At 33.6% G+C, this 16,217-nt stretch overlaps 2 protein-coding genes, 1 long non-coding RNA gene and 1 other non-coding gene across 4 annotated transcripts; 2 read left to right on the forward strand and 2 right to left on the reverse strand.

Moving 5' to 3' along the window:
* The first annotated feature begins 259 nt into the window (after window positions 1-259).
* On the forward strand, window positions 260-1,352 carry LOC140004662 (zinc finger BED domain-containing protein RICESLEEPER 1-like). The gene is made up of 2 exons (XM_072044790.1): window positions 260-1,261; window positions 1,326-1,352. Exons 1-2 carry the CDS (start codon window positions 260-262, stop codon window positions 1,350-1,352), a joined length of 1,029 nt encoding a protein of 342 aa, XP_071900891.1.
* Window positions 1,353-1,445: 93 nt separating this feature from the next.
* On the forward strand, window positions 1,446-2,552 carry LOC140005015 (uncharacterized). The gene is made up of 2 exons (XR_011812840.1): window positions 1,446-1,513; window positions 2,330-2,552. It is a non-coding gene; the product is annotated as an uncharacterized lncRNA (long non-coding RNA).
* A 3,556-nt stretch (window positions 2,553-6,108) lies between these two features.
* LOC113738512 (bidirectional sugar transporter SWEET9) lies at window positions 6,109-8,268 on the reverse strand. The gene is made up of 6 exons (XM_072045899.1): window positions 8,005-8,268; window positions 7,582-7,618; window positions 7,274-7,484; window positions 6,984-7,145; window positions 6,728-6,847; window positions 6,109-6,584 (listed from the first exon to the last, which is right to left on the reverse strand). Exons 1-6 carry the CDS (start codon window positions 8,159-8,161, stop codon window positions 6,285-6,287), a joined length of 987 nt encoding a protein of 328 aa, XP_071902000.1. The 5' UTR covers window positions 8,162-8,268; the 3' UTR covers window positions 6,109-6,284.
* A 3,805-nt stretch (window positions 8,269-12,073) lies between these two features.
* Window positions 12,074-12,145, reverse strand: TRNAQ-UUG (transfer RNA glutamine (anticodon UUG)). The gene has a single exon. It is a non-coding gene; the product is annotated as a tRNA-Gln (tRNA).
* Between the last annotated feature and the right edge of the window lie 4,072 nt (window positions 12,146-16,217).

Raw genomic sequence — 16,217 nt, forward strand, 5'->3', positions numbered from 1 at the left:
TAACTGGAGATTGCAGAAACGGGTTCTCAACTTTGTGTACGTCCCTCCTCCACGTCGGGGCATCCAAATTGCGGATGCTATTTTCAAATGTTTAACGGATTGAGGAATTGAGAGTAAGATTTATACAATCTCAGTCGATAATGCCTCAAATAATGACAGTGCACTGAGATGTTTGAAGGACACTTTCTCCAGAAACAAGTGTCTATTAGCAAAAGGAAAGTTATTTCATGTGAGATGTTGTGCTCATATACTGAATTTGATGGTTCAAGACGGACTTAGTCGGATCAAGGAAATAGTTGACACAATCAGGAACAGTGTGGAGTTTATCAATAAGACAGATGGAAGACGCTTGCAATTTGCTGAAATTGTACGCCAACTGCAGTTGCCAGAAAAAATGCTAATTTATGACTGCAAAACAAGGTGGAATTCTACTTATGAGATGCTGACTTGTGCACTGAAGTTTCAAGATGTTTTTCCAAGATACAGAGATAGAGAGCCAAATTATGATTTCTGTCCAACCACAGAAGATTGGGAAAAGGTTTCAAAAGTGTGCAATATTTTAAAAACTTTTTGGACAGCAACTCATGTGATACCTGGTAGTGATTATCCGACAGCAAATTTATATCTAAATGAAGTTTGTCGGATAAAAGTGCTACTAGATAGTAAGGTTGATGATGAAGATGATTTTGTCCGGTCAATGGTGCAAAAGATGAAGCTGAAATTTGATAAGTACTGGGGAGAATGTAACTTATTAATGTCTATAGCAGCTATTTTGGATCCCAGATGCAAGATGAGGGTCATAAACTATTGCTTTCCATTACTTTATCCTTCACATGAAGTGCAAAGCAATATAGGCAAGGTTCGACAAGCCTTGTATGACCTATATGATGAATATGTGGAGATACATGTTTCAGGCCAAAGTGGATCATCTTCTCAACTACTAATCGGCAGTGATCACCCAACCAAGAGCAGTAGTAGTGCATCTTCATCAGTGTCCCATGTTTCGGGTATGAGTGAATTTCTTACCCATATTGCTACCGTTGAGAGTGTTCAACCCGTCAAGAATGAGTTGGATACCTACTTTGAAGATGGTCTCCTCACAGCTGCAGATGATTCAACGATAGACATCGTGAATTTGGATGCCTTGAAGTGGTGGAAAGACACGACAAAATACAAGATTCTTCCCAAGATGGCTGCTGATATTTTAGCCATTCCAATAAGCACTGTAGCTTCAGAAGCTACATTTAGTGCTGGAACCAGAGTAATCGACTCTTACCGTGCTTCCTTGGCTCCAGAAACTGTAGAAATGTTAATGTGTGCTGGAGATTGGTGTCGTAAGCTACACGGGGTGAAGAAAAGGGAAAAGGTAACAAAAAAAAAATTATCACACATAATATTTAAATTCGGCCTTACTATTTCTTAATTTCTTTTATTTTATTTTTTTGTTTTTCCAGAAATTGAAGGATAGACAAGAGATTGTGTTGCCTATTTCTTGACTTCGGAGATGTTTGAGGTAATTCACCTTTAATTTCCTATTTAGAGTTTTGTCCAATTCTAACTCATGGTATTAAGATCACAGAGGTTAGTGCAGAATTGTAGATGGTTATAGAACGCTGGTGGAATGCAATCATATATGCGATGGTTATGTGTTGTGTTGAGTTTGTTCCAGTAGGAAATTAAGGCAGTAGGGGACATCTTGCGCCTAATGCAAGGAGCAATATATTGTTTTCTATTGCTTTTTTTGTCTTTTTTTTAACAGCTTGTGCAATTGCATGGGAAATTGGTGCCCTTTCGATTACATGGAAGAAACTTTGCTATTCTATTGATCTGTTTTACCATTCTTGCGCAATGCAGCAGGCTAACAATGACTACGATCATGTAGATGAACAAACATCTTATGATGTAGGCACCCTTGTGCTCCTGTTAACTTATGGTTTCTTTAAGGATTCGAAGATTTGATATTCTTTTCATATAGATGAATAATGTCAATAATGATAGTTGCGTGATTTGCTTGTACTAATAAGTTGATTTCTTTCACATGTTTATGAAATTTAATGATGCAAATGGTTTATATCATCTTGGAAATTGTTATACTTTTTGCATCTCACATTTGATCTTCTTTTGTCATGTATTTCATTTGCGTCATCTATAACTCATTGGGTATGAGTTCTCTGTTATTAGTATATCTCCATTTCATTAGTTATCACACATGAGTTCTCTGTGCATTGCTGGTTATCAGGCATTTCATTTCTTTGATTGATGGTTTTATTCGTATTTGGCATTTGCATTTTTGCCAAATCGTTTTTCTTATGATTCTTTTAACCTTTAGGAATTTTCTGGAGTTGGAGTTGGTGGACTAATTCTCGCTTCATGTCATGCCTTGGTTCTTGTGGACAACAAGCTACTTTAATTTGTATTAGTGGATATTTGTGGAAATTTGGATAATTTGTATTAGTGGACATCTGGATATTTTTGGATAATTTGTATTAGTGGACATTTGGACATTTATGATTGTATTAGTGCATAATTTGTAGGCCTCAAGATCAAGAATATGTGAAAAATTGTTGTTATCATGCTAAATTTTGTCAAAAATATGCGGACAAAATTGCTGTTTTCTTGCTTAAATTTGCAGAAATTTTCGAGCTGTTTTCGAGTTCGAACTCGAGCTCCTAACGAGCTAGAAATCGAGCTGACTTCGAGCTATTCGCGAGCCAGAAAATCGAGCGGAATTCGAGCTATTCGCGAGCCAGAATTCGAGCTAGGCTCGCGAGCTATAAACGAGTCGATCTCGAGTTTTCTTTTCCTACATCGAGCCGAGCTCGAGCTTTATTTTTCGAGCTCGACGAGCTCGAGCTCGAACTCGAGCTCGCGTATAAATAAGTGTAGCTCGACTCGATAAATTCAAAACTCGATTCGGCTCGACTCGTTTGCACCCCTAGCGGGAACGTTGCAGACGACAACCCAAAAGATTTTGCTGTCCGTCCACAACACCAGGTGATAAAGGCAAGGGCAAAAGGCGCACGGGGCGTTGATGTGATCATTTTTAGTACATGTTTGTTAAATATCAAATATTATAATATGGGGATTTAGCGTTATTTTAGCCTTTTATTATTTGAATGCTTATCGTTATTTTTATATTTAACCATATCACCATGTCACACTATGCATTTTTCTTTCTTTTTTTCGTCCTTTTTTCTTTTTATATTGCACAATAAATTTATATTTATAAAATTATAGTGAACATTTAAAAGTTACATAATAATTCTAACAAAATGAATGGGATATTTTGTTTGAAAAACCTTTTCTTAGTTTAACATCCTATAAGAGTAATTAGTGATTTTGCACAAATCTATTTTCATCTTTTTCTTATGTTTCAACTTTGAAATGAAAATTAATTAACTTAAAAGACTAAAAGATTTAGTACTTCAGGTCGACCTAGCTTTTTATTAAGCTTTTTATATAAATATTTATGTATATTTATAATATAAATTTATATTATGTATAATATATAATATAATACAATACATTTATAATACATTTATACATTTATATTAATATACATAATAATATTTTTACACTTATACATAATATTAATACATGTATACATTTATATTAATTATACTAATACATTTCTACATAATATTAATATATATTAATTTATACATTTATATAATATTCATTTATAATTTATACATTTTTAATAATATACACTTATACATTTAAATATACATTTATATTATGTATTATATATAATATAATACATTTATACATTTATATTAATATACATAATATTAATTTTGCATTTATACATAATATCAATACATATATACATTTATATTAATTATATAAATACATTTCTACATAATATTAATATATATTTATAATATATCAATTTATACATTTATAATATTCATTTATAATTTATACATTTATAATAATATACACTTATAATTTATAATATATTTATAATATTCATTTATAATTTATAATTTATAATAATATACGCTTATACATTTATAAATATATTTAGATTTTGTATTATATATAATATAATACATTTATATATTTTTATATGAATATATAAATATTTATTTATAAATATCTATAAATGTATTATAAATGCATAAATGCATATTTATATAAAAATATAAAATTTATAATTTATAATTTATAATTTATACATTTATATAATATTCATTTATAATTTATACATTTATAATAATATACATCTATACATTTGTAAATATAAATGTATTATAAATGCATAAATGTATATTTATATAAAAATATAAAAATTATAATATTCTAAAAATACTCAAACATATGTTTCAAAAATACCTCTAAAAATAATCCAAAAAAATCTATAGTAAAAGTTTTTCATATAGTTTTTAAAAAACAACCCAAAAAACAACTAATCCAAACGGACTTGTTTTTCATATTCAAAATGCTACAATTGTGTTTTTGAAATACAAAACCAAAAACAGCTAATCCAAACGGAGCCGTTGTTAGAAGCTAAAGGGAAAAATGATATATATTCTAAGGAAATTAATTATGATTAACGCCTATTTCTTATGCTCAATTTGTAACAGGTCCAAATCATCAAAAGTAGCATCCTCCAGCCTGATCATCAAGATTAAAAAATTTCACTTTAAAATTGCACCTAAATACTTAATAAATGCTTTTGATACTTTTTCATTGGTATTATTTTTTCATTGTCCAAAAATTGATCCCCTTTTCAAAAGTTACTCGACTCTCGCGGATGTTAAGAGTTGCCTTGAACCATTCATATTTCTCCCTTGCCGCCCCATGCTGTTCTTTCCCCTATGGTTCACCAAAAAATCCTAAGTGATGAATTTTGTTTCAACCCTAGCAATTCTAATGGAAATGTTGGAGTCACGTACGCTAAGAATTGAAAGAGTGAATTTTGCTGACCGGTAATTTTTTTTTTTTTTTTGGTTTTTAAGAAAAGTTGTCAGGTACCGGGCTGAGACAGCCCGGCACCTGACACAAACTTAATGTTTGAGCCCGGCACCTGACATAAACTTAAAAATAAGTTTGTGTCAGGTGCCGGGCTGAGACAGCCCGGCACCCATAGATTCATACTTACCCCATGTCAGATCCGTAGGTAGACGACTTTTTTTTTTTCAAACAATAGTCTAAGGAATTAGCCCCTTTTTGGAAAAGCCTGCCATTCAACTATTCAACTATAATTTCTCCAAAATTCAAAACAAAAAAAAGAAAGAAATATTTGAGTCCCAGAAAGGCAGAAATCTATCAAATCCACTCAACTTTTGCTCATAAGATTAGCTTACATCACACTGTCGTTCATGCCCAGGTATGTGCAAGTACTTTTCACCCTTATCATTTCCCCAAACTGTATGAAGTTAAAGAAAATAAAAATATAGGGATAATTTCATAAACCTCTCCTGGAGTTTTTGATAATTGCAGCCACCTCCCTTAAGATTTAAAAAATTACACTTACCTTCCTTGGTGTTATGAAAAGACTATTATAATTTTGATAACTTTACAAATCTTAAATGAAAAGTGGGTGTGAAGGAAAAAGAAATCTGCATTTTGTAAATATTTCTTTATCGAATAGTTTTAACGTCATCTCATTTAATATATTATATTAAATTCCTAGGTTGTTTAAATGGACTTCTTGCTTACTACTAGTAGCAATGCATTTGTGAAACAATTTCTTCACAACTTACTTAGCAAGGGGAAAAAAAAAGGGAAGCCCAAACATTATAAAATGATGCCTTGAAATATGGCATAAATTTTGCTGCAAAGAACTACCTTAAAATTTTTTACTTAGCAAGTAATGTTGATATTTGATTTCTTTTGCCATTTAATTTGTTTCACAAAGCAATAGGGACAGTATAGGATGTTCAATAGACTTTTTTGTACTTACGTCACCATTTGTTATCAAAACATATTTTTTAGGGGAGGTTTCTATAATTTTTCAAACTTTAAGGGAGGTGGATGCAACCATTACAAACCTTAGGGAGGTTTTTGAAATTATCCCAAAAATATAATACTCCATTAGATAGGTGCGTAATATATAAATCAATGATCAACTTTTAGTAAAATGAAAACTAGATAGATGAATTGATGGAAAGTCCCTCGACTTTTGATTGATTTTAATAAATTGACTAACGACAAGCTAATGTCACACCACGTACAAAACGAAACATATTAATGTAAGAGTCAAGGACATGAAACTTCACATCCTTTTCCCTTCGCTGTGCAATAAACTGGAAATTCAACATTCCTTCAGGCAATAATTAAACTATAATAGGCTCCATTTGAACATTGAGATCTGTATCAGCTTCAAGCCCGTCATTATTTGCTCGTAGAACCACAGGAATTTTCTCCAATTGTCCAAGTTTTGCAATGATAATTTGCCCGTCAATGATTTGTTCAGTTATGTCCGAAAGCTTATTTTCCTCCAAAATGATAATTTGGTCTGCCAACTGAGAAACCTTGCCTTGTTTCTCAAGGTCATTGTCTTTCTCTGACTTGCTGTAAATCTTATACAGCACCATTTGGAGAACGCCAAAAACGAATCCCAGAACATTGGGAATCTGTCACGAAAGAAGAGAGAAATATTAGCCCGCAAAAATATTTAAAAAAGATTGATCTTATTAATGTAATGTCAGTATAAGATTCTCTTCATAGGTGTGTCCAAATAACTAGTATAAACTTTAGAAATTGCTAAAGAGCTTACAGCAATGTTGAAGTCTTTGAGTAAAAGGCCATAGAAGAACCATGCAACTGCATTTAGTGTGAGGAAAGCTGATAAAGGCAAGGGCATGTATTCGGCACTTTTGGTTCGTATAACTTGTCTCTGCACAAAATGACAAAACGAAAATTAGTAATCTGAGGGTCATTGAAGATGGAAAAGGGAAGAAGACGCGCGAATAGAAGATTTAATGAAAAAGAAGGAACTCTTTCTTTTTTTCCGCCCTATTTTGTGAACTTACCACTATGCATAAGGGGGCAACGAACACCAATAGCGCGAAAACTAGACAAATCCATCCAACAATACGGACACGGGTGGAGTCCTTGGCTAGGAAGTGAGTTAGGAGAACAAGAAGGCCAAATCCACAAGCCAGTAGCAGCACAAGTAGCTTCACTGTTTCCACCTGCATATATTAATAAAACTAATAAGAATCACTAAATATTTTATTTTCTTAACCTTTTGATATAAAAGTTAGAGAATAAAGGACTGGTTTTGCCGTGGACCCTCTAAATGTAGGGTTTAGATACATACCCTAGCCTTCTTTGTTGCGTAGAAAAGAAAGAGGCAAATGTAGATAGTTTCTATGAAGCAGCCAAATGAGTTGATGGTAATGAGGAAAGTGGTTTTAGGCTTGAGAAATGCATAGTATATCCACAGCATGGCACTGAATAGTGCAATTACATATGGAATTGATTGGAACCCTTCAGTTGATTTTTTCTTGTAAATTTGGTAGAACGTTGGCCTGTAAATGAAAAAAAAAAAAAAGAGAAGAAATCAATTAGCTCGACAAAATGTTTTTAGAGCAATATTAACAAATGGTCAACCAAATATGGACTTACACTGGGGCTAAAAACACGCAAAATGCGACGACGTTGCCTGCAGAAAAAAGGCAAAAAAAAAAAAATTGTTAGTAATTCATGAGTCAATTCGTGAAAAGTTTATCCACTTGATACTTGAAAAGGTCATGGAAAAGTAATTATATTATTTATTCAAGGTGAATGAAAACGATTGCATGGCGTGGAAATGATATTTTGATTGTGCAAAAACAGATCATGAGAGAAAAAGAATACTAGAAGAAATGCCTGTGGAGAATGTTTGGGCAGGATCATGAGAAATTTACTAGAAGAAATATAGTCTATGAAGAGTGTTTAGTGAGAGCTAATAATTTCCTGAGAATTTAAAATAGAATAGCTTGATGTGCAGTATGCGAATTAATAGAATACATGCAACATTAGAGAGAAAGGTAAAAGAGTAGTTTGTACCAAGTATGCCGAATACAAACGCCAATTGATCAGAAGAAACAGCCATTATTGGAGTTTTTGTAGCAAAGACTACTAGTTTCTTGCTCTTTCTCAGCCTTATTTCACACAAAGTTGTGGCTTGTGAGCGAACATGCATGGTTCGTTGAGCTATGTACATATATATAGGGCCTGTTTGAAACCTGAGTTTTTTAGGAGTTTGTCTAAAATTTTATTGTAATGTACTGTAGAAGTTTTTAAAAAAATTTTATAAAAGTTTTTAGGAGGTGAAAAATTTTTATGACGTGAAAAACTTTTTTTTTCTCTTTCTCTTTCTTTTTCTTTTTCTTTCTTTCCTTTTTCTTTTCTTTCCTCTCCTTTTCTTCTTCTTCCTTTCCCCTCCCACTTCCCGTTACCTCTCCTCTGCCTCCCACCTCCAGCACCTCCGCCAGTACTACCTCTGCTCTTTTTTTTTTCTTTTTTTTTTGCTTTTCTCCTCTCCCCCCTCCCTCTCCCTCCCCCCGCCAGGATCTTTCGGCAATTACAAACCTCAAGTTTTGATACGTATCCGTACATGCAGGAGAATTTGAATCGCGAGCAATAAACTTTAGGCCCTTGGCTTGATTTGTGTTTTTGTCCTCCAGCAATTTGTAAGGAATCTCAGCGGATGGAGTTGACGGATCATGGCTGCAATTCTTGATATTTCTGGTGGACTTTTGGAGCCGCCTCTTGATGAGGAAAGCTGCAGTAGCACTGGCTACTGCTCCGCCCAGGAAAATAATTCCAACTCCAATCCCTCCACCACCCCCGGCTTTGCCCATTCTGCTGATCACAGTCTTGTTCCTTCGTTGCTTGGGAAAAGTGCTTTTTGGGCTCCTCCATCTTCTTCTTCTTGATGATTTGTTTTCTCTTTTGTATTTGTTGCTCCTCCAAAAATCCTAGTATTAATTTTCTTGGGTTTTTTTTCTTTTTTTTGGGTAGCTCTGCTAATTTTTCATTTCATTAAAATGGTGGGTTGGTTTTCATTAAAATTGCATGCTGTGACGGCAGGGAGAGAAGGCTCAAAGAGTGCGAGCAGAATTGGTGAGATATGAACTTTTTGTTGGTTGTTTCAGAGCGGACTGAATCTTCCGGCGCTTGAAGCGGACAAAATCAAAACTTGAGGTTTAATTAGAGAAATTTTTTAATCGGCGCCGGGAGAGATGGTGGAGGTGGTGGCCGGTGTGGTGGGTTGGGCTGGGCGAGGGAAAAAGAAAAGTTTTTGGGAAATTTTTTGTGTATAGATTTTTGAAGTGTGTAGATAAAATTTTGGGAAATTTTTTGAATTGTTGTAGCAAAAATTATTAAAAAATTAGTAGTTAAAAAACTTGATAAAAAATTAGGGTGCCAAACAGACCCGGCAACACGACATTGATTAGTGCGAAAGTGCAAAACAAGGAATAAAATGATAAAAAATTACAAAGAAATTAAAAAAAAAAAAAGGAAACAGTCCGAAAGTGCAGTAGGAAAAGATCTTTTTGTGCTCGAGGACTGTTTAGATGATTACCATAAAAAGCACACTCCTCCCAAGCTAATACATCCTGATTTGCATTGTTTTCGTGGTCCGCTGCATGAACAGTAGAACATTAGGGTCCCAACTGCCTTCTTTTATTATGTCATCCTCCAATCCCGATGGCTATAAGGTGTCCAAGTCATCCTCATATTTTCTGGGAAGTTCTATTGCAAAATGAACTCCGATTCAGCAAGAAACCAATCCAGAATGATTGAAGGAACCACCTCATTGCGTCCACTTGGCAGCAATAATACAAAGGGACATGCCATTGTGGTTCTTGGATGGATCGTTAGATGGAAAAGATTAAGGGCAGCAGTAGTAGTGATGGAAATCTAGCGATATGTTTTAGTACGTAGCCTTATCTTATCTCGTGACGGTGGATTATGTCATTCTTTGAAGCAAGGGAGGATGAATTCACCTTTTTCTCGGAAATTAAAGCTGGCATGGTTTGGTTGAATTATTGGATAGTGTCGGAACATAATAATAGAAATGGGCTTTTAACATCTGGAGCAAATTTCTTGAGATGACTGGCGCGCTAGAGACCATTTACCCGCAAATATCTGATGTTCATCTTAATTCCCTGCACCAGGCAAATTGATTTGTATGACTTTGTTATCACGAATTCCACATTCAGTTGGTGCTTGATTAGCTTACCTACTTAAATATGAGTAGGAAATTGACTCTTTCAGAAAAAAATAAGTGATCGATTGGAAGAAAAATCATTGAATTCCAGTTGATTGCATATAGTTTCATTCCCATCCCTGGTAAAGTTTTGGCGTGGTATATATATACATCTTCCCTTTTTTCTTCTTCGCTCTAATTGACAGGATAATAATCAATACATCAAGCGTATAAAAAACCGATCCACTCAAACGGATCTTTCTCAGAGGCTAGCAATGCCAAGAAAATTGACAGTTAAATATAGATTGGGTTTGTCTTCAGGAGGAGCACGTAGTTTATTAATAAAGAAAAATTAAGTGTCTAAAATATAAGGAGAAACAAAAGTTGGGCACATTTACGTGATAATTTTTGTGTACGTACACCCTTGAAAAGATGCTTGAACAGTTGAAGTTGCTAATGCTTCAAAAAAGCTAGGATTAGCTGTCAGGGCGTTTGTCTACGAGTATTTGGAGTATAAACAATACGATGAAGAAGCGCCACATAGCAGCCTGCGTATCGGTCCATGTGTCGCTCATATTTTACTTGTCCGACTAGTACAAGTTTATGGCTATTTTTTATAGCCGCAACAAATCTCGAATACAATGATTGCCATTTCAACTAAGTTCACAATTGATATTTAGCTTTTCATTAAGAAACTATAGGAATAGGGAGGAAAAATAAAGGATTAGAATGAAAATCGTGGTTGAAGAGACACTCTGATTTCCCTCCAAAGCTTGGCTCTTAGGAACGTTTGTGAATTGATATCTTTCTATTTGCATGAGCTCTCCAAAATATAAATCGAATGCTATTTTTAAGTTGTCTTAAAACACCCCCTCCCCCCCCAAAAACCAAAAAAAAAAAAAAAAACCATGAAAGAAAGAAAAAGTACTTTTGGTTAATCCTAAACGGAAAATGTTTGATTATTCTTAAAATAATGCTCTTTTTTTAAAGAGGATCAACAGTAATTTCTCACTTATCTCCTTTGTTGATTCAAATTTATGACCTGTCTGTTTGTTTGCCGATTTCTTTCAATTTGCCTAAAGTGTCCAAATTATAAATCAAAGGGTCTAAACTGTTTTTTTAGCTGTCTTAAAAAAAAAAAAAAAAGACAGTGTTTTTGGTTAATCTTACCGGAAAGAATTGTCCAAATCTAGAATTCAAGGAACCAAGATTATAATTCCTTAAAATATCTGCATTTAGGGTCAATTAGACTTTGTTGCACAAAGGGACTTGGCTAAAAAAAGAAAATTCTTAGGAGAAAATTATGGATTCAAGAGTTCTCTTGTAGCCTCGTTCTTTCTGTAAATTAATCGTACAATAAGCTAATGGAGACCTATTGTTCTAACCATAAACGAAGATACCTTGAGCCTTGAGGAGACCAAGGATCATGAGTGAATTGTAAATAGACATGGGCACTTTTCAATCTCGTATAATTAATTAGAGGCAATACCAACTGTTGATTTGAGATACATTTTATTACCGTGAAAAAGTGGTAACTTGGGTTATCTGTAACAAAATTTAGGTGTGATTTTCACACTGTATTTGGAAGCTGAGTCATGATATATTTGGAATACTTTACAACTACTTTGAATGTAGAGTTTGGTAGGCAATAGTGTTGAATAAAATTACATTTTTATATTCTTGGAGTTTTAAATGGACACCCAAAACCCAAAAAAAAAATAGAATATCAAATTGCCAAAACGGAGAGAAAGGAAGCTGAGTCATGATATATTTAGAATACTTTACAGCTAGTTTGAATGTAGAGTTTGGTAGGTAATAGTGCTGAATCAAATAAGACTTTTATATTCTTGGAGCTTTAAATGGACAGAGAAAACCAAAAAATAATAATAATGGAACAATAAATTGCCAAAAATGACACGTAGGTCCTACCGGGAGTCGAACCCAGGTCGCTGGATTCAAAGTCCAGAGTGCTAACCACTACACCATAGAACCGTACGTTGTTGTTGGCAAAAGTTTACCCATTTAATCGCTTCAATCACTTTTAACACCGTGTCTACATTAACTTGTTGGCATAACCTTGTAAAAAAGATGCTTCTAAAAGTTAATTGTAACAAAAGGTATTTGAATTTGTCCAAACCACCTTCAAAACATATCACTGTTTAAATTTTGGCAAAGTAGCATTTGAGCTTCACCCGATAAGTTAGATATCACGTGTAAACGGGTAAAGAATAGTATGCATGAGATGCATATACACCTATCTCTTCTACTTTTTATAGTATGCATATAAACAGGTAGAGAATAGTCGAAGCAATATTTTTTTACCATCGTATGGTTTAACAAAATTATAATTAACTGTACAATTAGATTTAACCTAACCTTAAAGGGTCTTTATTTTTCATTTCTAGTAAAAGTTCCTAGTCCACACCTACTAAAAAGTTCATAATGGCCAAGAATTCAAAGCTGCCCAAATAGGCAGAGAAGTTAGCCTCAACAACCTTCTTCTTTCAGCCAAAAAGATGCAGTAACATTTATGTGAAGTGAACTCCTAATGAAGCAAATTTATAACAAAACTAATTGCTCAAAGTTGCTTTGAGTTTCTCATTATACTATTTCAAGTGCTCAAATAGGGGGCATCTTCAGCTGCACCTATCCTATTGGCTGCACCAGTCAATAAAAATCAGTTTCAAGCAAGACCATCGACAAAAAGCAGCTCCAAGCAAGACCATCAACCAAAAGCAACAGGTAGTTAAAATCTCCAGGATCATATGAACAAAAAGAACAAGAGAAACAAACAAATAACCTTATAGTTTAGTTTCTTAATCTAAGAGCTAAAACAAATAGAACTTATTTTTTAATCTTAAAAGTAGTTGATGCCTACCCTGAAGCTTGGCGAATGTAAGTACTAAGGAACTTGAGGAAGCGTGGTGGGTGACATAATTAACCTTTAAATTGCGAGAACAACAATGGGTTCCTATGTGGCTCAGACTGAAGTTTATGAAAGACTAGATTTTGAACCACTAAAGGTGTGACATTGGAGTAGGAGCTATTTCCTTCTCATTTGTCTTTTACAAATCGCCAGTGGGATTCGATTCTCAGATGAATTCAGATCTTATTAGCTCTCAAAAACAGTATAAACTAATTTAATAGTTCTCCAAGTTGTTCAGAGAACTTTCTTGGAACAAGTCATTCAAAGATTCTTGCTTTTGTTGTCGGAACATAGCATTATTCAGGAGTTGAATGTTGCAATGGACTTGCACCAAATGTAAAAAGTAGCTCGTACTAACGTTGGAGCCTCCAAAACCGAAGTAATGAGAAACTAGAGGTTCAGCGTGATCAATGACACCATCAATTTCAGATTGCGAGGACAATATGGATTCCGATATGGCTCGTAGACTGCCGGCTGTGGGGACTATTACATTCTGATTTTTCTTCTAAAAGTCGAAGTGAATTCAAATATAGATAGGATTTTTCCAACGGATACTTAATGGGTACTCGTTAATATATTTAGATTACAACTGATCTATTATATGAATTCATATGTTAATATTATCGTATTTTACATTATATGTTTAACTCCATCTTGATCACCCGTTAGACAGACCACCAGTATAAATATAAGTTCATATAGTTTTAGGTTTAGCATGAAGAATCTAAATTTATTAAAAATGTTCTAAAGTTGTATAAGGAATTTGTTTTATTATCAGAATGTAGAATGAGTTTGATGGCTGTTATGGTTGGACTACACCACAGTAGCAAGCTGGCCTGTGAGTTTGAAAGTAGCCATTTTTTTGATACCTTAGCTGTGGGGGTACGGTAAAGATCCTAGAATATCTCTTGATTGAGATTATTTCCTTAGTTGGGTTGGGTTGTAGCTCGATATGTTAGTTTTTAAGTCTTATTGCATTTGATTAAGAACCTGATGGCACAAAGGCGTAAAATATGCTCAAATTGTACTATCTCATGTTAACTTGGTGTACTAATTGAAACACGAAAGTAATCTTTTTTTTTATTGAATCTAAAAATCATCTTAATTGAGTAGCCATATTAAAAAAAAAATGTACATTTTTTATGCATTTTTTTAACGAATACCCTTAGAACACTCGTTAACAAATCTAGTATTCACCTAAACTACTGTATATATATATACATATACATATATACACATACTAATAATTATTATCTTCTCTTACATTTATATATTTTAATTTCTTATTTAATCTTACCTACTTTTCCTTGTATTTATTTACTTTTCCTAATTAATCTCATATTTTCAATAATATAACACGTAAAATATATCTTAATGCATGCTCATAGAGCACCTATTAGACACACTTTTTTTTCATTCAACTAAGTTTTGATTCTTTATTTTATTTGAACTACTAGCAAAGAGTCCCACGCAACGCGTGGGAGTTGATACCTGTGTTGTGAATAAGTAGTTAGAGTAGCAATTAACAAATTTGAAATATTCAGTTGAAAAGAACATGGGACAAAGTAAAAAAGAACTGTCAATATGTAATACTCTAAATTTAGTCTTCTAAATATATAGAACTCATCATTCATAACAAGTGAGTGGTTTAATCGGTAAATTCACTGTGAAATAAAGCATGATTTTGTATAGAATAAAAAATATTGTTTTCTTAAAAATGAGGGAACCTAGTACCGAAAAAAAAATAGAGGAGATCAAGGCTACAAAAGTGATGATATCACATTGGTATAATTATTATAATACCAAACAAAGCCCTTGCATCAAATTATTTTGGAATGAAATGAAACTTTTGAAACAGGTGCATCGCACTCTCATAAGATGAATAATAATAAGTTGAGTTTTCAAATGTATAAATTACCTGTAAGTAGTTGCACACCATATCCGGAACAATATCATCAGCTGAACCAATGATTATAATAGGAAATTTAGGATGAAAACACATGGCTCAAATACCATGGCCTTCAAGCATTCGGAGACAACTTTTGGCTTGATCATCCCACAGCTGATTGGAGTAAGACATGAAAAGGAGATCAGAATTGTATATAAATTTAAACTATTTAATGGATCTTAAGTATATAAGGATATGAAAAGCAAACCTTAATAGTGGGATCCAATGATTAGTTAAACCTGCGTCTACCAGGACTGAAACAATTAAACAAAAGCAGATTCCAAAAAAAAAAAGATACAACCCATTGATATCTTATCATACATATATAACAATGCTAATATGGAAAAAAGAACATCGGATTTTTGAATCAAAGAACTTAAATAACAAAAAACAAACTTTTCAAATCTAATCAAGGAATATAAGAAGGAGAAGGGTAGCAAAATAAGCATACCTTCACGAAGGGTTGAAATGGAAACCGTAAGGAAAGGAAAGAAAAAGAGTAACAACATGTGGTATGAACCATAACCAGCTGAACCAATGAGGTTTTATATTAACAACCCCCATTATTCCAACTACCTCAAAAATTTGCTCAACAAATGCTACTGAAGAGGAAGAGTTTTGCAGTTACACTTTAAAGATGTTTTCCAAGAGATTCCTCATCTCTCATGCATTACTCCTATCTTTAAGATGTCATAATTGCTCATTTTGATCATCCCACTCTTTGTATGAGTTCAATTGCACATGCAGAAGTTCAAGAGAGGAAAACGTCTACAGTTACACCTCCACTATAGAGTAGTCAATTAATCATCATCTTGATGCATTCATATGGTCTTAATGATACTTCAGTTACTGAATTCAATTAATCCTCTTTGCACAAGTTTAAATTCCAAATTCACCCAACTACCTCTTTGTCTTAAAAACAGATTTAACGGATGGTTAAAAGGGTAAAGCTGTCACTACTGCTACATAAGCTTAATTTGAGAATGTAATCATCATGCCACCAAGGGTACGCTTATCAACTCACATAGCAATAAGCATAGTATGCTTGCACTCGAAACTGGATTAGTTGTACTATGCCATCATGTTACCTAAATTACCCCTAAAAAAGTCGGATGAAAAACAACGAACAGTCAAATACCAACTCCTTTTTATATATATATAGGATTGAACTAAGCTTCATGCATAAGTGC

The sequence above is a fragment of the Coffea arabica genome, chromosome 4c (assembly GCF_036785885.1).
Source record: "Coffea arabica cultivar ET-39 chromosome 4c, Coffea Arabica ET-39 HiFi, whole genome shotgun sequence".
NCBI classification, from domain to species: domain Eukaryota; kingdom Viridiplantae; phylum Streptophyta; class Magnoliopsida; order Gentianales; family Rubiaceae; genus Coffea; species Coffea arabica.